Genomic DNA, 25,764 nt, shown 5'->3' with positions numbered 1-25,764 from the left:
GTGTGTGTGTGTGTGTGTGTGTGTATATATATATATATATATATACACTAAAAAATACTCGTTCTGGGGTGAGTAAATTAATTCCTCATAACTTTTAGGTTCTTGTACGAATTTAGCAATCTTCCTACAACGGTGAGATGATGTGACACAAGTGGTGGGAATAGAATTTGAAAAACCAACGCTGTAGAGCATGAGTACTCTGGCTAGAAATGTCTGGGCAATCCTGTTGGACCTTTTTTTTTTGTAGTGGTGCTGCAGACGATTAACAGTAAACTAACACCTTCTACCAGGCAGAATGTAAAGCCTGGAAAGGTACAGCTCGTCGAATTACACAGAACCAAAGCCATGCGTCAGTCAACAGGGAGCACGTCATCTTGACAATGGCCCAAATTCTGTTGACTTGGTACCGAGGGAAACACTTAAGATTAAGATCATAATACTACTAATAAATGTGAGCCTCTCACAAAAAGTGACAAGGCAATGTAGAAAATTTACATTCGTTATGTCAAATAAATAAAGAATGCTAAGCACATGTATAGAATGTTTTCGAGATAACACACAAAACTCATATATTTATTTATAAATAAGATGAGTTTGAACATTTTTTTTATTTTTGTGTTAAGTTAATAGCATTCCCCATATGTACTAATGTATCAAAAAGGTAAATATATAAACGCATGAAGGAATAAATAAATTAATAAATATAAAATTAATATATAAAAAATAAAATAAAACAACTAAAAGCAATAAACCAATACATAACACAAATAAACTACATGAGATCTACTTTCTTTTTTTCTTCTTCTAAAGAATTACTGAGAAAATAATTGATAGAAAACCCATAAAACTCGACAAAACATGAAAAAAATCGACTAGTGAAGACAATTACCAAGATGAAATGTTATTTAGGTGACTGCTAAATATTGCGAAACGAGAAAATTCGCGTAGTCTACACTCAAAATTATATATATATATGTATATATATATATATACATATATAAACATATATATATATATATATATATATATATATATATATATATATATATATATTCTCCTTGTACTCCTTGTTGGATAATTTAAATTTTGTATACCTTTCTCACAGATTTATCGTGTTTTTTTTAATTTCTGAATAAATTTTAAATAACAAGATTTTTGTTTTATATATATATATATATATATAATTATATATATATATATATATATATAATTATTCTTTTATAACTAAAGACGCTAGTGTTTCATGCTTACGCAATCATCAGTGTAGGTTGACAATTCTTGCCGGTCAGGAGATTCAAAGTCAGCCACGAAGACATGTTTGACTCCATTTTCTAAGCATATACCCCCCCCACCCGAGCCATCAAACAATTGTCACGAGAATGAATTGCAATAAGAACTAACAAATGCTGAATTAGACAATCCATAGTGTTCAAACGACAGAAAGTCGTGAACATTGCATAAATGCTAGTTGACTTCCTAATTTAAAATACTGGTACAAATACTGGTATTTAAGTAAAGTTTTAAAAGGAGTCGTAATTCATCAGGAGACAATATTACACCGTAAGCGTGGAGGAAAAAAGAAATTAGAAAAAAAAAACATATTTTCTTATATTTAATAGTCAAGGACTAATCGAGTAAAACCATCGCCTTATAAGATAAAAATCAATTCGACTAAATGATATAAACTATAACTCGGGGAACTTTTCCACCGACCCATCTCAGTATTACACTGATTCATTATGTCCACATATTCTTTATATAACGTAAATGTGTGTAATTTACGTTAATGCACAGTCACAACCAGAACTTTAATTATAACAATAATGATGGGAGGGGTGATAATAATTATAATGATACTAATGACAACATTGATAGGAATAAATCGACTCAGAATAAGGGCCATTTATAATACACCCTCTTGGTACACGGGCCGTTTATATAGACTTCACGCCGGGTTTGTTGGAAATCTCATCTCAAGGCATTGATCATACTTTTAGAAAAAAATCACTTTTTGTACCCGTACTCAGAACCTTAAAGATAACAATATTCGTTTGTTACCTAAAATAGCAGGCGATTAAAAATAGCAATTGATTAAAAAGATGTAGAATTTGTAGAGGTGAAGCTACTTTTATGATTAAAAAGTGAAGCATGGTCCCCCGTGAGTGCATAGTGAATGAGGCTTAAAAAAATGACGAAGTTCAGCTTTGCCCTCCTCCATTTAGCCCAAAAACTCCCCAAAGGACGTCAAATCTTGGTGAAAATGAACAAACGGTGCAGTTTTAGGCTTTAACATATGTAAATTTGAGTTCTGCACCATGCAAAAAAAAAAGAAATGACTAAGGCCATCACCCACCCACCAATTTAGCCCCAAAAGTCTCCAAGGCCTTAACATATTTAAAGTTGAGTTAAACACCATGCAAAACTGCTAAATAGACATACACAGAAAATTTTGGACAAATATGGTAAAATGGTCCTAAAGATGGAGTGTCTTTATTAAAAAGAGCCCCTGTGGCACACCCAAAGGTTATCGCAAAGTATAGACAAACAAATTATATAGAAATCAATTAGTTAAAACATTTCAGTAAGTTTTATAAAAATCCAAGGCATCAATTTTTTTAATAAGCACAACGTGTCAATTTTAGCCCTTTTAACGTGAAAAGCACCCCCAGGGGAGCAACCGGAATTTTCCCGGAAAATCCGTTCTGTTACATTTTTACTCATATCATGTTTAATGTTTGTGCAAAATTTCCAAAAAATTCAAGGCGTAGTTATTGAGAAAAGTGCGGACAAACGAACGGACGAACGGACAAGGATGAATTTACAGGTTCACCCTCCTTTTGTCTGGGAATAAACAAAAAAGTATGCTGTTAAATAAAATAGCGAGTAATTTTTAGCTAGTTGTATGCATCAACATCGGTGTTATAAACGCTTTAAAGAATATTAATACCTTACTTGTAACCATAACGTTTATTCGGGTTATTTAAATTTAGTTCTCTTATGTATGACATTTTCGCTTGATGATATAAATAAATCATGCCCTTTCTTCTTCAATATATATATATATATATATATATATATATATATATATATATATATATATATATATATATATATATAAAGAGAGAGAGAGAGAAAGAGAGAGAGAGAGAGATATTCAATGACGTCTGATTGAACACGACTGAATTTTGTTTTTCGCATTCAATTCGCCGAGCGGTCTCTTTTTATTCTGGTTAACATGTTGTATATAAAGAAAATGACAACAACATGTTGTATACAAAAAATGACAACAACATGTTGTATATAAAAAAATGACAATAACATGTTGTATACAAAAAAATGACAACAACATGTTGTATATAAAAAAATGACAACAACATGTTGTATACAAAAAAATGACAATAACATGCTGTATACAAAAAAATGACAATAACATGTTGTATACAAAAAATGACAACAACATGTTGTATATAAAAATGACAACAACATGTTGTATACAAAAATGACAATAACATATTGTATACAAAAAAATGACAACAACATGTTGTATATAAAAAAATGACAATAACATATTGTATACAAAAAAATGACAACAACATGTTGTATATAAAAAAATGACAACAACATGTTGTATATACAAAAATGACAATAACATGTTGTATATAAAAAATGACAACAACATGTTGTATATAAAAAAGTTCTCCCATATATATATATATATATATATATATATATATATATATATATATATATATATTATTGCATATTATAAACATAACTACCAATCACCCTCTATCTCCTTACTTATTATTTACTATAATCTTTATCATTATGAAACTCAAATGACCTTGTAACGAGTGATGTAACCCACTTTCCAATTTGCGACATCCGGTTGTGCATACTCGCATAAACATTAACCCATAACAACGAAAACAAATAGACACAAGTCGTTTCTTTTGCACATTTTGATGCGCACTGAAATATTAATGTTATTATTTAGAAATTATTATTTAATATGGGAAGGATGTGGATGCAATTTTCTTACAAATAAATCAACTTTTACCCGTTGACAACGTATTGTTTTACTGTGTACGTCTTTAGCGTCCCAATTGTTTTTTTTTTTTTCGCGTTTAAATTATCTAAATAATTGTTAATACTTTCTGCATTTTTTTACATCGTTCAGTTCCGTATTACGTTTAAGTTATTTTAACGCAATTTTCTTACAAATAAATCTACTTTAACCTTTGACAACCATACAAACATTTTACAACGCATTGTTTTACTGTGTACGTTTTCAGCGTCCCAATTGTTTTTTTTCGCGTTTAAATTAAACAATATATCAAAATTTGAATAGTGCAGATTTACCCATAAGTATGGCAAACCACTTATAATTCAATGGCTGTAAGCTTTTTTTTTTTTTCAAAAATAAACAATTATAAACAGAACGACTTATAGAAATCTATCTATATTCTTTTTCATTTTTAATATACTTTCATAGAAATGTTTCTGTTATGTCGCAAAAACTATTTTCTTTACGTCACAAGTGACAGGTTCATACATTAATTCCATAGCTAATATAACATACTGACCAACCGGTCACGGGTAGTCTAGTAATTATTAAATACCTGTAGACACTAGTGTTTCATCCTTTCGGGAATCATCAGTGCAGGGTGTCACGATTAACACCGGTCGAGAGATTCGAACCCGGCAACAGAAGTCATGCTTGGCTTCATTAGCAATCACCCAATCTATTCAGCTAATGTCAACCGCGAGAAATACAGTTGAGATTTAAAACATTTATTCTTTTTAAATGCTTTTAACGTCAGTAAAAATGATCGAATCATAATAATACGATTTGCGCATATGAGCTAAGATGACCGATGTATATATATATATATATATATATATATATATATATATATATATATATATATATATATATATATATATATATTACAGCCATGGCCAAAAGTTATGGAACCCTTATAAAAATTGAGATAATTTAAACCTAGGTATTTAAATATTAAGAATTGTACAATGAACAATTAAGAGCAAATGTAAAATATTAAACAGTAGATTGTACGGTGTTTCTTTTTTTTTTTTTTAAGTCTTTCTCAAACGTTTTAGCTGAGTTTCATGCTAAATTCATTCCAATATTCAAAATGAATCATTGTCATACTAAAAGTTGGTTCCTTTTTGTTAGGTAATATTTGATTCTTATCAGTGCTATAATAGTAGATTTAATTGAAAATGCCTCCAATGAAACAGTTTTCAGACAGTAAAAAGGACACAAATTGTTGCTTTATCTGGTGAAGGATATGCTCAGGTAGAAATTGCCAGGAAGATGAAATGTGCCAGGAAAGGAGTTCAACAACAATTAAAAGGTACAAGAAACAAAGTCTTTCAAAACCAGAAAAGAACAAGATCGTAAAATGTCTACAGCCGCCTAGGAAGACAGATCTTTGAAAAGAGTATCCCCTGCAGATAGGAAGAATAGTTCTTCAGATCTTCCTGCTGAGCTTAGGGAGGATGCAAACAAAAACATATCAGCTCAAATAGTGAATAGAAAATTTTTAGAAGTGGGATGAGAAGGATGCAAATAGGCCAGCAAGAATAAAACGACTGAAATTTTCAAAAAAAAAAAAAAAAAAAAAAAGAAAAACACATAAAAATTACACACCTAATTATTGGGCCAAAATTGTTTAGTCTGAACAAAGTAATTTGAAGTCAGGTAACAGCGTCTACTTTCTAAACCTTGGAAGTAGCAATTGAAATTTTTATGTGAATACACATCCATAACATTTATTAAAAAATTGTAACAAATTCTTTTTTTTTTTTTGTAAAGATTTTTGACGTCAGAGGTGCGCAAAAGCTTAACTATCCTCCAGCTCTGGGGTGTCGTAATTGAAGAGTGAAAAGGCATTCCAGTTGCTACATGTGAAGCTCTGGTAAACTCTATGCCCAGGAGTTTAAAAGTAGTTTTGGATAATGATGGTGGCCACACAAAATATTGAGAGTTGACATGCATATTAATATTGACAACTTTTCGTAAGGGGTGTACTCCCTTTTGTTGCCAGGGATTTAGATGTAATGACTATATTTTGCGTTATTTTGAGGGGAAAATAAATTACCTCTGCTATATATGCTGCAGAAAGACTACTTTTTATTGTGTAAAAAATCTTCTTTTTTTTTCAGTGTTGTCCCATGAAGACATATACTTTAATATTTGACGAAAAGTGTGGGGTGGACTCAATTTTGTGATATACTGTATATATATATATATATATATATATATATATATATATATATATATATATATATATATATATATATATATATATATATATATATGTATGTATTTGAAATTTACCAGCTGTTACAATCAGACCTTCGTGGGGTTTATTCTAATTCCTGATGTAGCTGTTCATTTGACCTTAAATCATAAAAATTGGTCAGTCATTGCATAACTTGTATAGCAATAATATACTGAATTTTCAAGCGTCTACTGCAATTTCAAATGCATGTAAAAAAATCTGGGAACTTTGACATTACCATGTATATATATATATATATATATATATATATATATATATATATATATATATATATATATATATACTAGCAAAAGTACCCATCGTTGGCTGGGTTCAAAAACAGCCTACAGAAAATGGACTTTGATTTATGGAAGTATGATAGGTTATGAAAAGGAAGAGTTGTAAAGAGATAGCTTCTAATTTGGGGGTATCAAAACCAAAGCAAAATATGATGAAAGTAAAAATAAAATAGATAAACCCCATAATTTATTATACCATACCTGTTCATACTTATCACAATATTCCGTGGATCTATATTAAAAAAACTTGTTAAACTTTGTGACATATTTCTATTCTTTGGAGGTCAGGCGCGAACGAATACCCCATAATTTTATCATACCATATTTCTTAAAACTGAAGCATAATTACCAAAGTATACTTACGCAGATAGATATGAAAAGTCTTTATTAAAGTTTGCGCCTATTTCCATTCTATGGAGGTCAGGCGCGAACGCAGAACCCACAATTTTATCATACCGTCCCTATTTAAGTTAAAACATACTTATAAAAGTATTATTATGTACATTTATATAAAAAACACTTGTAAACGTTTTTTTTTTTAATTTTTTATTTCCATACTTTGTGGACCAGGCGCGAACGCAGACCTCACTATTTAAATGAAGCACCGTTCTGCCAGATCAAATATACCCATTCCTGTGTCTTGATACATCTTCTATCATTATATGTAATCAGTTTTTTAAAATAGTCAACCATATAGGAGCCTATTCGTGACCACACATACACACACACACACACACACACACACACAGAGTCGGCTTTATATATATATATATATATATATATATATATATATATATATATATATATATATATATATATATATATATAAGAATACCTCTGTGAGAACGTGTGCCATTGATTATTTGTTCTATTTACGTTTCTCCTTTTTTTTTTTTCTCCACGAAGACTGCTACGAACGTGCACATTTTACATGAACTTTGCTTGATCCACCACTATCCCCCATTATCCTCACCGCCGCCGCCCTCTTTCTTATGTGTGCATTTTATTTTCTCTTTCCGCAGGTGACTATGTTATTTGTGTGAACAGAACGAAACCGGAAATTACCGATGAGCAGCGTTTGTTAGTGGCTTTAATGGCCGAATACGACAAAGCAACGCGACCCGTATTCAATGCCTCTCACGCCGTCGACGTCTTCCTAGGCATTACACTCACGCAGATATTTGACGTCGTAAGTAGCAATCCATGTTCGATTTGTTCTTTCTTCTAAACAATAACAGAGAACACTGACCGAAACAGACAAGCTTTTTATATATATATATATATATATATATATATATATATATATATATATATATATATATATATTAATGTGATTGATAATTTAAAATGCTAGGTTTATTTATGGTGTCTTTTAGATTTAATAAAAACCCTTTAAAATTTGCTGACGAGGAGACCTTGTTTATTAAAAAACTATATGTAATAATTATTGTCCGTAACTTGATGTCTACCACAATAAAAACACTGTTTTCCGAAACGATCGTACAGATAGTTGATTTTGTTGTTGTTCCTTCTTATGAAACGGATTTTTAATTTAATTATAATTTGATTTTTAAATTTTAAATTATCAATCACATTACTTAATATTGAATTAGCTCTAGGATATTTACCTATCGAGCTTATTATATATCTAAATTACAACGAGCACTTTTTCTTTCCTGTATTTTAATAAAACTAGTAATTTCACTGTTACATTAAAATACACTCAGCTCTTTAGACTATTGTTCTAATCTCCTTTAAATTATATATATATATATATATATATATATATATATATATATATATATATATATATATATATATATATATATATACGTTTTATTTTTTATTACCGTATCTTTCTGTTAAGTTACATTATTGTTTCAGGTACCCGGCTGGGTTTTTTTGGGGGGGCGTCTGTAGCTTCCTCAGACTTTTACAGAAATGTTCGTTCCGTAACTTCTGTAAAAGTCTGAGGAAGCTACAGACGGCCAAAAAAAAAACGGCCGGGTAGCTGAAACAATAATGTAACTTAACAGAAAGACACGGTAATAAAAAATAAAACGCATATTTGCTCTACAACAGTATTGAACACTTTCTTCAGTTTTTATTAATTACCATTTCTACTAAATATATATATGTGTGTGTGTGTTTATGTGTGTGTATGTGTGTGCGTGTACTAGCAGGCCGCCCGGCATTGCCCGGTCGTAAAATATGCTTAAATATGATATTTTGATTAATGCAGATTTCGTATTTATAATTCTATTGTATTAGACCCAATATATAGTAATGATTTTAAAAGGTTAAAAAAAAATGACTCGTGCGCCATCACAAAGAATCAAAACCAAAACGTTCAGTTTACGACCTACTTTTTCCTTTGACATTAATTCCTGAGCTATGATGACATGTTTGCTGCAAGGCCAAAAATGAAAACATGAACCAATGGATATTACGTTACGCATGCATATTCGTAATGCCGTCTTTCGACCTTCACCTGGCAAATTTTTTTTTTTTCATTTTTAAACTTTTGCACCGATTTTACACGGCTAAAACCCAAATATTAAGTTTCATGTCTGTAGACCAAGAACTGACAGAGGAGTTTGATAGGCTAATTTTTTTAAGCAAATATATGCACGCATACATGAATATATATGGAGAGAAAGAGGTTTGCGTTTACTATAACCTTTTACACAAATGCTATGCAAGTATAAATCATGCAGAATATCTGCATGAATGTATGGAGTATTGCTGTCAAATTTGGGCTGGTGCATCTGCTACTAGTCTCTCGCTCCTAGACAAGGTTCAAAAGAGAGTCGCCAATCTGATAGGCCCTGAACTGGCATCTAAGATTCAGCCTCTGTCCCATCGACGAAATGTTCCATCCCTCTGCCTGTTCTACAAGTATTTTAATGGTGAATGCTCTGGCGAACTGCAGACACTTGTGTCCCCACGACGTAGACACCCTCGATAAACCCAACAAGCAGCTAAATCCCACCCCACACAGTAGAGATCTCTAGATGTAAAATATCTTTCTACTCCAGCAGTTTCTTCCCCAGAACCGCTAGACTCTGGAATTCCATTCCAGGTCTCTAGTTCCCCAACTGTACTGACATGCAGAAGTTCCCGACATCTTGCTGCCCAAATTCCAACATAGTACCCTAGTAGTTGTTGCCCCCGATAGTAGCTCCCTACATCAAAGTGGCAATGTGCCTTGTTTGGGGTGAAAATGTAATAAAATTTAAAAAAAAAATTACACGTAATAGTTAACTAAAGATGAATATCCTATAAGAAAACCGAAAAAAATTAATCAAAGTCAATGTTTAAATAATATGCAAATTAGCTAGATCTTTTGCAGTTCCACGACTTATGTATAACAAAGTTATATTTTCTGCACCGATAAAAAAGGTTTTTAATATGAATATCAATACACAAAAAAAAACAAATTCATAGAAGTACAGATGTATGTATGTGTGTGTGTGTTAAGCGCATATAAATACTACTATATGAGTAATGTGTTGTTGTTTGGGTTACAATGCTGAATAAATTTTTCTTTTAATTTTTAATCATAATTCTCCCCCCACCCACAAGGCGGCGCTATTATTTCTCTTTTAAAATTAAAGAAATTATAAGTTCTTGGTAAGCAAGCTTTTATTTGTTAAATCGTATAATTAACCGTGAAGATCTCTCTCTCTCTCTCTCTCTCTCTCTCTCTCTCCCTCTCTCTTCATACACACACACATATATATATAGTAAGTTATGAAAATATATGTGGAAATTGAACTTCACAGAATATTCCGCGTTGCATTCTCGTGAGAATTCGTCAGGCTCTCACGAGAATGAAACGCGGAATATTCTGTGTAGTTTAATTGCCATATATATTTTCATAACTTACTATATATATATATATCATTTTGTGTGTAAGTGCATATGTCTTGCCAACATATAGTCCTAATGAGTTAAATTGATAATCACAACGTAAGACATGGTCTATCAGCTGAAAAATGACGTCATCGCCGAGGTCCTAGCAAGCAAGATATGTGGAACACTTAGACTGTCGATAATGAGCAGAATTTTTTGCCGAAAGCGTTAGAAAACTCCGAAATTGAATTCAAAAAAGGATAAATAAAGAACACGATGCTTTGTACTGAAAGCCATACAATGTTAATAATAAAAAAGAATTGAAAGGGGAAAGGTTGTTTGTTTATGCGTTAATCAATTGAACATTTTGTTGTATTATGGCTTTTAAAGATTAGAATATATTCTTTATTTACTTAGAAATTACATTTCAAAAGAAAAGCAAGGAACACGATTTGATTTGTAGTGAAACTGAAGTTTATTCAATATAAATAAATACAAATTATGCACATGAGATTACGTATGTTTGAAGCAGAAGACAATCAAATGTTGCAAAAGATGAAATATGACTAAAGGCAATAAACAAATATTAAAATTAAACGATATTTTTTTAATTAAAACGAATAATATATACTTTTTTAATCAAAAGGAACAATAAATATTTTTAAATCAAAGCGAACAATATTTTTAAAACCAAAGCGAACAACAATTTTAAAAAATCAAAACTGGAAAACGAACTATGAATTAGTTTAACAGAAAAACGAACGATAAATTAATTTAACAGAAAAACGAACGATAAATTAGTTTAACTTAAAAAGTTCACATACCTAAAGAAATAATTTAAAAGAAACCCATATGTTTGACTTAAAACTACATGACAAAAAACGATGAGATAGAAAAATAATTATTAATTTACTTTTTAGTTGACAAAAACGGTCTTGAACAATTTTTTTTCCACGGCTCATATCCGCCACTGCCGCTGAAGGTGGCAGAAGACCGGTGGGGGAACGGCGTTTCCTGACCGAATGCCGAGCCGCCCTTAGGGCATTGCCGGGGTCCAGGGACCTTGCACGGCCTAGGAGGAGGCTATATGAGGAGTTAGTGGTGGGTACCGCAAAAGATCCGCTGGTGGAGCGGCTGCATCTGTCGAGGGGGGAAGTTCTCTCGCTGTGGAGTTGGGCGCCTGCCAGTAGCTAATTAATAATGCGGAATATTCCATCACATGGAGGCTAGTCCGGGACGCGCTGCCACTCTTCGGCAGACTAGTCAGGGACTGTAGGGTTAGTGAATATTATTATCCCCCGTGTCCACGCTGCAACGACGGGGAGGAGGAGGAGACGAGGGAACATGCGTTCTTTCTTTGCAGCGGGGTGCGGAGTCTCTGGGAGTATGTCGGAGAGGTACGGCTTGCATCGACCCCGAGCGATCGGTGCCACTTGATTTAGCGTACGTTGTTGACAAGATGGACTTGCCGTTTACTAGGGAGAAACGGGCGGTGTTTCAGGCGATCCTAGCTGTAGCTAGATTAGTGACGTGGGTTTCACGTCTGGGCATTGTCTATGATGGGCGATCTGTTTCCGATCAGGATCTGGTCGTTTATTTTAAGCATCAACTTAAAATAAAGATCTGATGTGATTGGGAAAGATTGCACCGCATAGACTTTGATAGGAGATGGGTGCACAACACTAGCTTGTGCATCCGACGAGGCGCTAGGTTTGAGCTCGTGTTCCAACCCTAGTGGTATTGGTCCTAAGGTGTTGGGGTTTATTGTCCTTTACTCGGAACCCAGCCCTTATGGTTTAATACAAGGTTTACGTTGTAACATGGGTAGGAGTAGGATTTAGTTAGGCTGAGTAACCACCAAGAGTGGAAAGCATGTACTTTGTTAGGGCCTAGACTAGGGTAAGTATGTGTGTTGATCCTGTTCCCGTAGTCTCTTTATTTTTTGTTAGTCAGCACTAGGAGAGCTTCCAAAGATGTCCAGTCCACTTGTTTGTGTTGTCCCCGGCCTGTTTTGTCCATTACGCATTCTATCTTAGAAGACGCCATCCATCACTGTTGACCCCAACCCCAAGTTATTTTCGCACGCAAAAGTGCTGTCCTTTAGGTCCTCCACTCCCCACTAGGGAACGACCTGCTTGCTTTCACCTCTCCCCCGGGGAGGGAACCAGAAGACAGTGGGCGTTTCATTTGACGACTAGCGGATAGGAAGGGAGGGTCTCCTTACTAACCCGCATTTCTTTTCTTTTTCTTTCTTTTTGGGTGTTTTATAGTTTGCCCCCCTCCCAATTAAAAATTTTTTGTTTTTGTTTTTGTAAATAGTTTTTTGTTTTATTTTCTGTAAATAGGTTTTTTCTCTTTGAGCGTGAATGTCTCCCGCCATCCCGTAAGCTGGGGAGCAGTCGGTTTTAAGTAGGTCCTGGAAAGAATGTAGACGGTTGATAATGATAGAAACTCCAGTATAGGTTTTTTTTTCAATAAAGTTCTTGCCTTCCAACGCAAGTCTAGCTTATTCCATTAGTAAAGTCCCGTTTTCTTCCCCCATTCCTCCTTACTGGCCCTGGTGTCTAAGTTGTTTCAGACCCCAAATGAGGCCTTGGCAGTAGATAATGCCAAGGCCGGGGCCGAAACGGCTAAATATCACCACTCGTCTGATGGGGAAGGTCTCCTAGCGGCTTCAGCTGCAGGGAGACAGGGTAGTACATGTCATGGATTCGTCACTTGACACTCAGCCCAACAGGTGAGGGGCCGGGAACCGGGCAGCACCTGTTGGACTGAGGTACGCCGCCTGGGTAATACCTAGGAGGTCCACCCTCCCAGGCCTTGCTACCGGGCTTTCCGGTGGGGCAAGTTTATTGCTTGCTGCCTGAGGCGTCCCGACCGGGGAATGCCGACGGGGTTACTCAGGCAATTTTTAAAATTGCAGGAGTGTCCCTTCTTTAGATGAGCCTGCGAGGTCCCCACTTTCCGGCCTTGTGCCACATATTGCTGATGTGGGCAGCAATTAAATATATACCCCCACCACTCGTCTGATGGGGAAGGTATCCTAGCGGCTTCGGATGCAGGGAGACAGGATAGTAGTTTCGTCAAGGATTCGTCACTTGACACTCAGCCCAACAGGTGAGGGGTTGGGAACCGGCCCAGCACCTGTTGGACTGAGGTACGCCGCCTGGGTAATACCTAGGCGGTCCACCCTCCCATGCCTTGCCACTGGGCTTTCCGGTGGGATAAGTTTATCGCTTACTGCCTGAGGCACCCCTACGGGGTTAATCACACAATTTTTACAATTGCAGGAGTGCTCCTCCTTTAGTGGAGACTGTTGGATCCCTTTTTTCGGCCTTGTGCCACATTTTGCCGAGGTGGGCGGCAAATAAATAACTACCCCCCACCACTCATGACGGCGAAGGTCTCCTAGCGGCTTCGGCTTCAGGGGGACAGGGTAGTAGTACTCGACAAGGATTCGTCACTTGACACACAGGCCAACAGGTGAGGGGCCAGGAACCGAACCAGCACTTGTCGGACTGAGGTACGCCGCCTGGGTAATACCTAGGAGGTCCACGCTCCCAGGTCTTGCCACTGTGCTTTCCGCTGGAGTAAGTTCATTGCTTACTGTCTGAGGCGCCCCTACCGGGAAATGCTGACGGTGTTACTCAGGCAATTTTTTTCAATTGCAGGAGTGCCCCTCCTTTAGGAGAGCCTGCTGGATCCCCACTTTCCGGCCTTGTGCCACATTTTGCCGAGGTGGGCGGCAAATAAATAACTGCCCCCCCCTACCACTCGTCATGGGGAAGGTCTCCTAGTGGCTTCAGCTGCAGGGAGACAGGGTAGTAGTACTCGTCAAGGATTCGTCACTTGACACTCAGCCTGACAGGTGAGGGGCGCGGACCGGCCCAGCACCTGTCGGACTGAGGTACGCCGCTAGGTAATACCTAGGAGGTTCAGTGGGATAAGTTTATCGCTTACTGCCTGAGTCGCCCCTACCGGGAAATGCCGACGGGGTTAATCACGCAAATTTTACAATTGCAGGAGTGCCCCTCCTTTAGGGGAGACTGTTGGATCCCTTTTTTTCGGCCTTGTGCCACATTTTGCTGAGGTGGGCAGCAAATAAATAAATACCCCCACCACTCGTCTAATGGGGAAGATCTCCTAACGGCTTCGGTTTCAGGGAGACAAGGTAGTAGTACTCGTCAAAGATTTATTCTTGGCACTCAGCCCGACAGGTAAAGGGCCGGGAACCGGCCCGGCACCTGTTGGACTGCGGTACGCCGCCTGGGTAATACCTAGAAGGTCCACCCTCCCAGGCCTTGCCACTGGGCTTTCCGGTGGAGTAAGTTTATCGCTTACTGCCTGAGTCGCCCCTACCGGGAAATGCCGACGGTGTTATTCAGGCAATTTTTACAATTGCAGGCGTGCCCCTCTTTAGGGGAGCCTGCTGGATCCCCACTTTCCGGCCTTGTGCCACATTTTGCTGAGATGGGTAGAAAATAAATAACTACCTCCCATCATGAGTCAAAAACATTTAAAATAATTAAACGAAAAAAATCATTTTTCTTATTTAAAATTATTTAATCAAGAAATTCAATATTTATGATATGGCTTTTATTAAATTGTTAGGTGAAAGTACAGAATATTTGCAACAAATTCCCCCTCCCCAGGTTAAATAAGTTTCTAAATAATAATTTAGTATTTCAGCACATAACATGAATAACATGCAAGATTATTTTTTTATATCCAAATTTTCAAATATTTTCTGAAAAAAAAAATACTAAGAAAGAGAAAACGATTTGAAATAACGCGCATTGTTTTTGTTTATTTTTTAAATTTTTAGTCTCAATCATTTTACAACCAACTTTGCTATATGAAGATGGTGTGATTTTTATTTTTAATCGCATTCATCCACATGTAATTTAATTCCTTGTCTTTCGCAAATTAAAAAAAATAGTAACTTCCGATCGCTTTTCGTAGTTCCCTTTTGGAATTTTAAACAATGCATTGTGCGTGCATATTGCAAATTTAACGCCCCAAAAATATATCTATATCTACTTTCGGTTAAACTACGGGACACGTTACAAGATTTCACAGAACAAAGGTTCATGACGTCAGCAGACTAAATTACATTAATTAATAGCTCATCTATTACGATAGTCGTGTAACCACCCCCACACATACACCGATATAAATAGAAACGCACATGGGGATATTTTAGTCAGAGTCGAGAGTAGAAGAGAGTAGACAGTCGATTAGAGTCGAAGTTGGTAGAACAGAAGGAAAGATGCGTCGACGGAAACGAAAAAAAAAGCCTGAGTCAACAATACGAGAGGTCCCCGGCTCACTCTTAGACAAAGTAAAAAGGTCCTTGCCAGAAAATCGGCATCATGTTTTCATCTTAGATGCTCTTTACAGTTCATCGACCAGTGACTGGAAAAACCGCATCCCAAAATGACCAAGATTACAGAAAAAAGTTATGGTTAATTTTATCGCGTATATATGCACGCACACAGTTAAAAACAAGGCAGGTAAACAACTAAGTGTCCTTAAAAGGAGCTTGACCGCGTATATATAGACCCGATTGTATAAATGTATATAAACTGCATACAAGACTTCTATATAACGAATGGGAAAGATGCACGCGAACGAGTTTGAAGAAACAATCACTATATCCACCAGGCGATTTTAAAGAGACACTTAGAACACGTCGACACACACGTTAAAGCAAGACGCACATAGCGACGGTCAAATAGACACTTTATGAATATTTTTTGGAATCGAAAATAGACACTTTATATATATAGACATTTCATATCTATATTTTGGAATCCAAAATGAGGCTCAAATTTTTCCGATTCCGATACCCCCAAAAGTTCTGATTTTACCGATTTCCGATTCTGATTCCGATTAATGGTCCCAACACTATATATATATATATATATATATATATATATATATATATAAAGTGTTGGGACGATTAATTGTCCCAACTCTCTCTCTCTCTCTCTCTCTCTCTCTCTCTCTATATATATATATATATATATATATATATATATATATATATATACTAGCAAAAGTACCCGCCGTTGACTGGGTTCAAAAACAGGCTACATAAAATGGATTGATTTATGAAAGTATGATAGGTTATGAAAAGGAAGGGTTGTAAATTTGGGTTGAATTTGGGGGCATCAAAACCAAAGCATAATATGATGAAAGTAAAAATAAAATAGATAAACTTCATAATTTATTATACCATACCTGTTCAAACTGAAACACTTATCACAATATTCTGTGGATCTATATTAAAAAAACTTGTTAAACTTTGTGACATATTTCCATTCTATGGAGGTCAGGTGCGAACGAACAACCCATAATTTCATTATACCATATTTCTTCAAACTGAAACATCAAAGTATACTTACGCAGATAGATATGAAAAGTCTTTATAAAAGTTTGTGCCTATTTCCATTCTATGGAGGCCAGGCGCGAACGCAGACCCCACAATTTTATTATACCATCCCTACTTAAGTTAAAACATACTTATCAAAGTATTCTTATATACATCTATATCAAAAACATTTGTAAACGTTTTTTTTTATTTTTTATTTCCATACTTAATGGACCAGGTGCGAACGCAGACCCCACAATTTTAATGAAGCACCGTTCTGCCAGATGAAACATACCCATTCCTGTGCCTCGATACATCTTCTATCATTATATGTAATCAGTTTTTTTTTAAATAGTCAACCATATAGGAGTCTATTCGTGACCAGACACATACACACACACACACACATACATACTCATTCAGCTTTGTGTATATATATATATATATATATATATATATATATATATATATATATATATATATATATATGTTTGTGTGTATGCGTGTGCGTGTGCGCGTGTGTGTGTGTGCGTGTGTGTTAATATAAGTGTTGGGACAATTAATCGGAATCGGAATCGGAAAATTTGAGCCTCATTTTCAATTCCAAACGATTGTTTCATTTTTTTTTTCCTGGAAATTATAAAAAAGAAAACAGATGGTTTTTATTTATTTATCAGAAGAATATTTATTTATAATATGGAGACATGGAACCAGGGTTTCTGGGTCCAATTTAATTATTTCATTGGTAAATTATGGCAAACAAAGTAAATAATCAAGAGTTCACTTACTTTTATTGCCTTAGGAAACCTATTGAAATACTCACACTTATTTTAACACTTTGGTAATAAAAGTTAATACGTTACCCCTCAGAGTTCACAATTAAATTAAAAGGGTTAAGCCGCTCAGTTTTATTTTTAATTTTTCTGGCGCCAATTTGGTCTCATGTTGTCTGGAGTTGTCATCTTTGAAATAACCCTATGTTTTATTGCATCTATTTATTTATTTTGCCACAAGTGAAAATCACATAAAAATCTCATGAGTTAATAAAACTTGGGATAAAATACGTAAAAGTATGAACGTTATATTAAGTAAAATTAAAAGAAATTATATGTAAATTTTAAATCATTCCCTCAACGAGATTCTACTTTTTAACGGATTATGTGCGAACACACTGAAAACGAAAACAAATAATTATTGTAGAAATTAGAGTGGGTGGAGTTGCACATATAAACTTAGCGTAATATGACCCCTCCCCATTTCCGAACCATTCTAATTTTTAAGGAAGTAAACCAAATTTTTTTACCACTAATCTTATGTCTGGCCGACTATGTCATAAAATCACTCCTAATCGTTTTATTTTTCGCGTTACTGCACAAACAGGGTTAGTACTATATAAAAAAAAAAGCCTATTTTGTGTGACTATTCGCAATGACATATTTGATACGAAATTTTGATCAGGAACATTAACATGACAAATTGATCACTCTGGTTCGAAAATGCGATCATTTTCCGTTAACTTTATATGCAAAACCGACTTTTGTTTTCTTTCTTTCTTTTTTCAGGCCGTTTATACGTAATCGCCTGAAAAAGGAGGAATCACATTTTTATTTTCTGGTGGATTAACATAGGTTGCAGAATTCTAATGATAACTTTATTTCTTTCACAACAAAATGTTATAATTGCAAATGGGCGAAAAAAGAAAACAAGTCGCGATAATTTGTTTAAAGTTTTCAAAGTAATCACTTTAAAAAAATAGAATCCTCTTGGCTAATGGTAATTTAAGATCTTAATATACACATTTGCTATCATTATTATTATTATCATTATGTTGATGTTTATTAGTATTATTATTATCATTATTATTATCATTATTATTATTATTATTATTATTATTATTATTATTATATTTACTCACTAGGAGTACGCAGATTGCTCTTTCAGAACAGCTTGTAGGGTTCCCTGGAGTCTGAGTGACAACAAGTCTCCTCAGATTTCCAATACTTTCCACCTCTTTCGAAAATCTTTGCAAAAGAATTTGCGTTATCGCAATAGATGCTTACCATTGATTCCTCGTTGGCGGCGACCATCGGTCTTCACTAGAATTTGGGTGGCAATAAGCCTCCCGAAGGTCCAATTCCTCTCTAGTGCTTTCTCTCTCCAGTCTCCTTGACCCTCATTATTTGATGTGGTGCCCGTTTATGGTGACAGTCACAAAAAAGGGACGGTATCTTAAAATTATACAGTTTCAGTTTATTATTACATGCGATATCGTTTTGTGTTTTGTACCTGTAGCGGTTTCTGTGTCCATTTTGTGTGTAGTTTATGTGTAGTTTTCGTTTCTACATTCAAGGTTTTCCTTAATATTTATGCAGTTTTCATTATTGAAATTCGTTGTATCTTCTCTGTCATCCGTCTGATTTCAATCTCTCCCATTCTATTTCCGAAGTTTTTCAGTATCGTTCCTTGTGCTCCTACTATTAAGTTGGAGCTAAAAAACAATATCGTTTTCTCACATATATTATTTTATATATATGATTTCTGAATTAATTCACTGATATATATAGCCAGGTTGAATCTCGTTATTTGTAACCGTTCTCTATCTCTTCATTCATTTCTTGCATTGTTTTCGTCAGCATAGATAAAATGAAATTCGCACTATCAATTAAAAGGAAAACATTTTAGAAAAAATATACGCGGAAATTACCCGGGGTGGGGAGGGTTATGTAATAATTTACAATTTACAATACCATATCGACTTTCCTAAAAAAAACTTTATGATTTAGTTTTGAAAATATTTATGGCTCCCTGCTGGCATCATGATATATATATATATATATATATATATATATATATATAGATAGATAGATAGATAGATAGATAGATAGATAATCTGCTGATGAGGAAACCTTGTTTATTAAAAAAACTATCTGTAATAATTATTGTCCGTACTTGATGTCTACCACAATAAAACACTGTTTTCCGAAACGATCGTACAAATAATTGATTTTGTTGTTGTTCCTTCTTATGAAACGGATTTTTAATTTAATTATAATTTGATTTTTAAATTTTAAATTATGAATCACATTACTAAATATATATATATATATGTGTGTGTGTGTGTGTGTGTGTGTGTGTGTGTGTGTGTGTGTGTGTGTGTGTGTGTGTGTGTGTGTGTGTGTGTGTGTGTGTGTGTGTGTGTGAGGAAGAGAGATTACTGTATATTCCAAGATCCAAATATTTATTTTTCATTCAAAACAGCTCTTTCAGCATTTTAAAATTTCGGTACATTTTTTATAGATCCGTTTCCTTATGCAGAAGCAATCGATTTTATTATGTCAATATTGACTCTTTTGTGCATATACTCCTCAGAAAAATTAGAAATTCTTTGCTTAAAAATAAAAAAGGCATGACAATATAATGTTGAAAAAAAACGTAAAAGACTAAACATCATGTGTTTGTTTCAGCAGCCATTTTGGTTCACGTATAATATAATATAATATATATATATATATATATATATATATATATAAGTAGATTGTAGTTTGCTTGAAGCATTGTTGAAGAAAATTATAAGGTAAAATTAAAAGCCAAGAACAATGCGAGATTTTTTTTTATATAGAGTAAAATTAAATGAAAACAAAAGAAATAAATTTCTTTTTTTTTTGTTGTTTGTTTTTTCTTTTTCACACAAATTTTAACTCTAAACAACAGTATTTCAGACCTATTAGTCCTTTTTCAAGAGAAGACAGCGGAAGAGTGTTCAAAATTAGAAAAGCAGCTATAGAGTTTGCCACGTGATACCGTGAAATATAGAATAAAAAATGACGTTAGGAGAATGTTAAAATAAATGAGTTGGTGTTTAAAATACTTGTTGCGTCTGTGAATCAAGGGAGATGACTATTCAATCAAGGGTTGAAGAGAAGTAACTCTGTGAGATAAATTTTTTTCTTTTTTTTTATTATTTTAATTATTGTTTTTCTTATGTTTTAAACTTATATTATAAAAGCGGAGCTCAATTCCAGTCTATTGTTTAGTGTGGGAGTATTTTTTGAAATAATTAAAGATTCGAGAATACGAAGTTGACCTACGTTTCTTGAAGAAGCAAGAATGTTGATGTGAAAATCCGGTTCTGAATTAATGCAAGTGCGAATATGTTTATAGAACGACGAAGCAGTAGTGTTTAAATGCTCTTTAATGCGGTGGTGAAGCAATCTGGTAGTGCTTCCAATGTAAGATGCACTGCATTTAGCGCATTGTAGGTCGTAAACAACGTGGTTCTTAAAGCATAAACCTGTGTGTGATATTGGGCAATTAGAGAGTGAACAAGGGGAAGGTGTATGCGATGGATGTTTTCGGTTGAGCTGTTGTCTTAAAGTAGATCCAGTGTGGATGAGTTGAATGTTGAGTCCCTCGCTGCGGATGGCTTTTCGGATTGAAGATGAGATTTTGTCACTGAGGAAGGGTAGTTTTAGAAAACAATTGTTAGAGAAGGGTCGGGTGTTGCGTTTTTTCTTTTTAAGTGAGGATAGGATCGTATTAGGGTAGCCGTTTAGTGAGAGGGTCTGTAGGAAATTGTTAGTGTGTGTATGTTTGTCGGAAATGTTAGTGCATTTGTCTTGTCTGCGTGAGATTTCGGCATGTGCGTAGTTTAGTTTGTCCTTGAGAGGTAGTGCAGATTTGAAATGTACGAAGAGGCGTTTGCTGGCGGGTTTTCTGTAGAATTCAGTGCATATGGTACCATTTTTTTTATTTGTATTTTAAAATCAAGTAGAGAAAGAGATTCAGAAGAGTCTGGGTGTTCTATAGTAAATTTTAAGTTTGGGTCGGCGTTATTGAATTTGTGGAAAATGTTAATAGCTTCTTCGCGGGAGTATGTGATAATTAAAATGTCATCGATATATCTAGTAAAAAGGAGATAAGAGTAGCAGGTACTAAGGGTGTGTCTTTCGAGTTTGTCCATATAAGCAATGGCAAGAATACCGGATAGACTGGAGCTCATGGGTAGTCCAGATACTTGTTTGAACGTGTTTTGTAAGAAAGTAAAGTAGGTGTTGTCTACTATAATACGGAGGAGTTGTAAGAGATCTCCTGGAGTAATTCCGAAGCATTGTGGGTTTTTAGATGCTATAATGTCTGCCATGAGATTGATGGCTGGATGTGCAGGAATGGAGGTGTATAAAGAAACGACGTCTAGGCTAAATGGTATCTGTATAGTTTGAGTAGATGGTGTGGTAGATCGTTGAGTCTGTTAATTACTTGGTTGGAACTACTAACATGGGCTGGGAAGGTAGAGAGTAGAGGTTTAAGTAGGCGGGATATTAACCAAGAGATTTTATAAAGAATAGTCATTTCCCTTGATTCACAGACGCAAGAAGTATTTTAAACACCAACTGATTTATTTTAACGTTCTCCTAACGCCATTTTTTGTTCTATATTTCACGGTATCACGTGGCAAACTCTATAGCTGCTTTTCCAATTTTGAACACTCTTCCGCTGTCTTCTCTTGAAAAAGGACTAATAGGTCTGAAATATATTGAGATTTATAACACCATTGAATACAACAGAAAAAAATTACTGTTGTTTAGAGTTAAAATTTGTGTGAAAAAGAAAAAACAAACAACAAAAAAAAGAAATTTATTTCTTTTGTTTTCATTTAATTTTACTCTATATAAAAAAAATCTCGCATTGTTCTTGGCTTTTAATTTTACCTTATAATATATATATATATATATATATATATATATATATATATATATATATATATATATATATAAGTGTACGTATAATTGACGAATAATAAAAAAATATATACTTGACATAACTATATCCATACTATAACTCTAATGTATATGCATAGTGAATGTATATGTATATACATATATTTTAGAAGCATCCGTGTAGGATATGTACATATACAAAATTTATCAGAATACCTAGTTGTACATATGTGTATAGAATGTACATATATTTATAAAATATACATATGTTTATAGAAAAATGGAAATGCGCCACTAGGTCTAAAGCGGGTTTAACCGGCTTCCTCCGAAAGAAAACGTTCTATGGGAGTATGAAAAACACAAGCGAGCCCCAGTCGCCTTTATATCCTCGTAAGCGAATATAACGACGTCAGGCATTTGCAACTCTTGCAGCGAGTTATCGACGCCTCTCTTCATACAGCGCCTAGTGCTCAACAATCGGTAAGCTATCTGGTATTTTCAAATTGGTCAGTAATCTAGTACTCAAAAATCGACCAGCCGTCTTGTATTCTCAAATCAGTCAGCAATCGGGTACTCTCAAATCGGTCAGCTATCTGGTAGTCCTAAATCAGCCAGCCGTCTGGTATTCCCAAATTGGTCACCTATCTGGTACTGACCAGAGTTAACGATGCTTAACTTTGGTGCTTTAACGAGAACTGGTGTATCAACGTGATTATGCCTATAAAACGGAGGATATATATTTTGTATAAAAATTAGAGTATGTATGTTTAGAAAATGCATAAATATGTAAAGAATACATATATTTTACTATATATATATATAATATATATATATCTTGATTATCATCAATAGATTATGCATTTATATATGATATATAGATAGATTTGCGTAAGCATCTGCATCAGTATATGTATATATAAAACATATATGTATATATAAAATATATATGTATATATAAAACATATATGTATATATAAAGCATATAGGTATATATAAAATATATATGTATATATAAAATATATATGTATATATAAAACATATATGTATATATAAAGCATATAGGTATATATAAAATATATATGCATATATAAAACATATATGCATATATAAAACATATATGTATATATAAAACATATATGCATATATAAAACATATATGTAATTGTTTTTAATTGATTTTGTACAAATTCCATTTAAACGGGGTTAAATTCATTATGCGTTTCGCTGTGTCGTTGTTAATTTTGTTGCACGATCCAGTGACATAATTGTGTTGACTCTTCTTACGTGAATCTAACTTAATAATTAGAGCAAAACGTTTTCTCAAACTAAGACTCTAAACTCAAGAACTCAAAAGCGTATACGTTGCTTTTCGATGTCTTTGCAAATTTTTTCTTAGAATTAAACAGTGGTTAGAACTATTATTGGGATAATGCTGTCGTAAACATCTCTGTTACTGATGTCAATTACTCCATTCGTGAGTATTTAACGAAACGTACACACACACACACACACACACACACACACACACACACATATATATATATATATATATATATATATATATATATATATGTATATATATATATGAAAAATAGATTGGAGGTGGAAGGACCTGAACACTCAACGTTTCGCCCGATTTATGCGGGCTTTTTCAAGAGGGATGATCAATGGCCATCCCTTTTCAAAAAACCCGCATAAATCGGGCAACACATTGAGCGTTCAGGTCCTTCCACCTTCAATCTGTTTTTCATATCCTCAGATTTCATCCATCTTAAGAATCATATATATATATATATATATATATATATATATATATATATATATATATATATCAAGTTCAAATATAAATGTAAACAAATAGATTTTCCAAAGTGCTCAATGCAAAACAGAGTTTATATAAAAAAAAATGTATATGAACATTGGAAACCGTTTACGTGGATTACGCAGCGTTAATCCATCTCCTCTGAAGTTTTAATGTTAAAAAGCGGTTGATTGGTGTAGAATTTTTAAAATATTTATATAATTTTATTTATTTCCCTGACATCTTCCTTCCTCCATCTCTCTCTCCTTCTCTCTTTTTCTCCCTCTCACTCATATATATATATATATATATATATATATTTGTATATATATATATATATATATATATATATATATATATATATATATATATATATATATATATATATATAAGCAGGCTGCGCGCCGTTGTTAGGCGTCCATCCTGGGATCAACTCAATTTCTGATCTGCATCAATGATCTCACAAATCACACCCTAAGATCATTCGTAGACACTTATGCTAACGACATTACAATCTGTGGCAACACTTCAAATGCCATAAACGACCAAGTTCTCTCAGATTCAATGTTGCAATGGTTAAAGAGGTGGCTGGTTAATTCTAATGCATCTAAAATAAGCTTCTATCTTTGCCTCATCAACGCTCTGATCCTCGTTTGGCATCAATTGAAATGAATGGCTCTCGTCTTGGGGAAGCTCTATGTCTTAGCAAGCTTCTGTGTCGTACCTTTACTTCCGTACATCATATCCGTTGCCAAGGTCGCTGGAAAAATAATGGGATCTTTCTACTGCTCCAGTAGATATCTCACTGCTGATGCAATTCTCTACCTGTATAAGAGACAAGTACGTGCAAGGATGGGGTACTGTTACCACATCTGGGCAGGGGCTGCTAGAAGCACCTTATCCTGTATTGACAGAGTTCAAAATAAACTTCGTAACCTAGTGGGGGATGCCTTTTTTGTCTTCCCTGCAACCTTTTCTCCAGAAGAGACGATGAGAGCCTGTCTCTGCTTTATCGTTATTTTAATTGCAAGTGCCCGTCTGATCTCCAATCTATGGTTCCCCCTGGTCGGACTTTCGCGAAAAACACTTGTCTAGTTGAAACTACTATCAATAATTTCCCACTTTTATTTTGTTCCTCAACCTAAACGTAGATTCCATGAACAAAGCATTTTTCTTAGAACTTCACGCTTGTGGATTTCTCTTCAATTTCCCTGCTTTCAAAGTGACTACAACATGATAGTCTTCAAGTCCAACATAAGCAAGTTATTGATGAGCCGTCAACTTAAGTAATCCAATTTACCAAATTTCCAGTATTAAAAATTACTAAGATATTGTCCCATTGACTACCGTATACTCATTAACCCTTATCCTCGAGTGGCCTCCTGGCCTTGATATGTAGGTGCTCCTAT

At 34.3% G+C, this 25,764-nt stretch overlaps 1 protein-coding gene across 1 annotated transcript in view; it reads left to right on the top strand.

Annotated features, from left to right (window-relative positions):
- The window catches only part of LOC145246740 (neuronal acetylcholine receptor subunit alpha-10-like), a 550,490-nt gene that overhangs the window by 290,476 nt on the left and 234,250 nt on the right, over positions 1–25,764 (top strand). Inside the window, exon 4 of the mRNA XM_080108500.1 lies at positions 7,633–7,799. Within this exon, the coding sequence (XP_079964626.1) occupies positions 7,633–7,799 (167 nt within the window). The remainder of the gene's footprint in view (positions 1–7,632; positions 7,800–25,764) is intronic.

This window comes from Euprymna scolopes, chromosome 24 (assembly GCF_053919585.1).
Source record: "Euprymna scolopes isolate OS-2025 chromosome 24, ASM5391958v1, whole genome shotgun sequence".
Taxonomy (NCBI): Eukaryota; Metazoa; Mollusca; class Cephalopoda; order Sepiida; family Sepiolidae; genus Euprymna; species Euprymna scolopes.
Note: the sequence above shows the minus strand (reverse complement) of the source record. Positions and strands in the feature narration are given on the sequence as shown.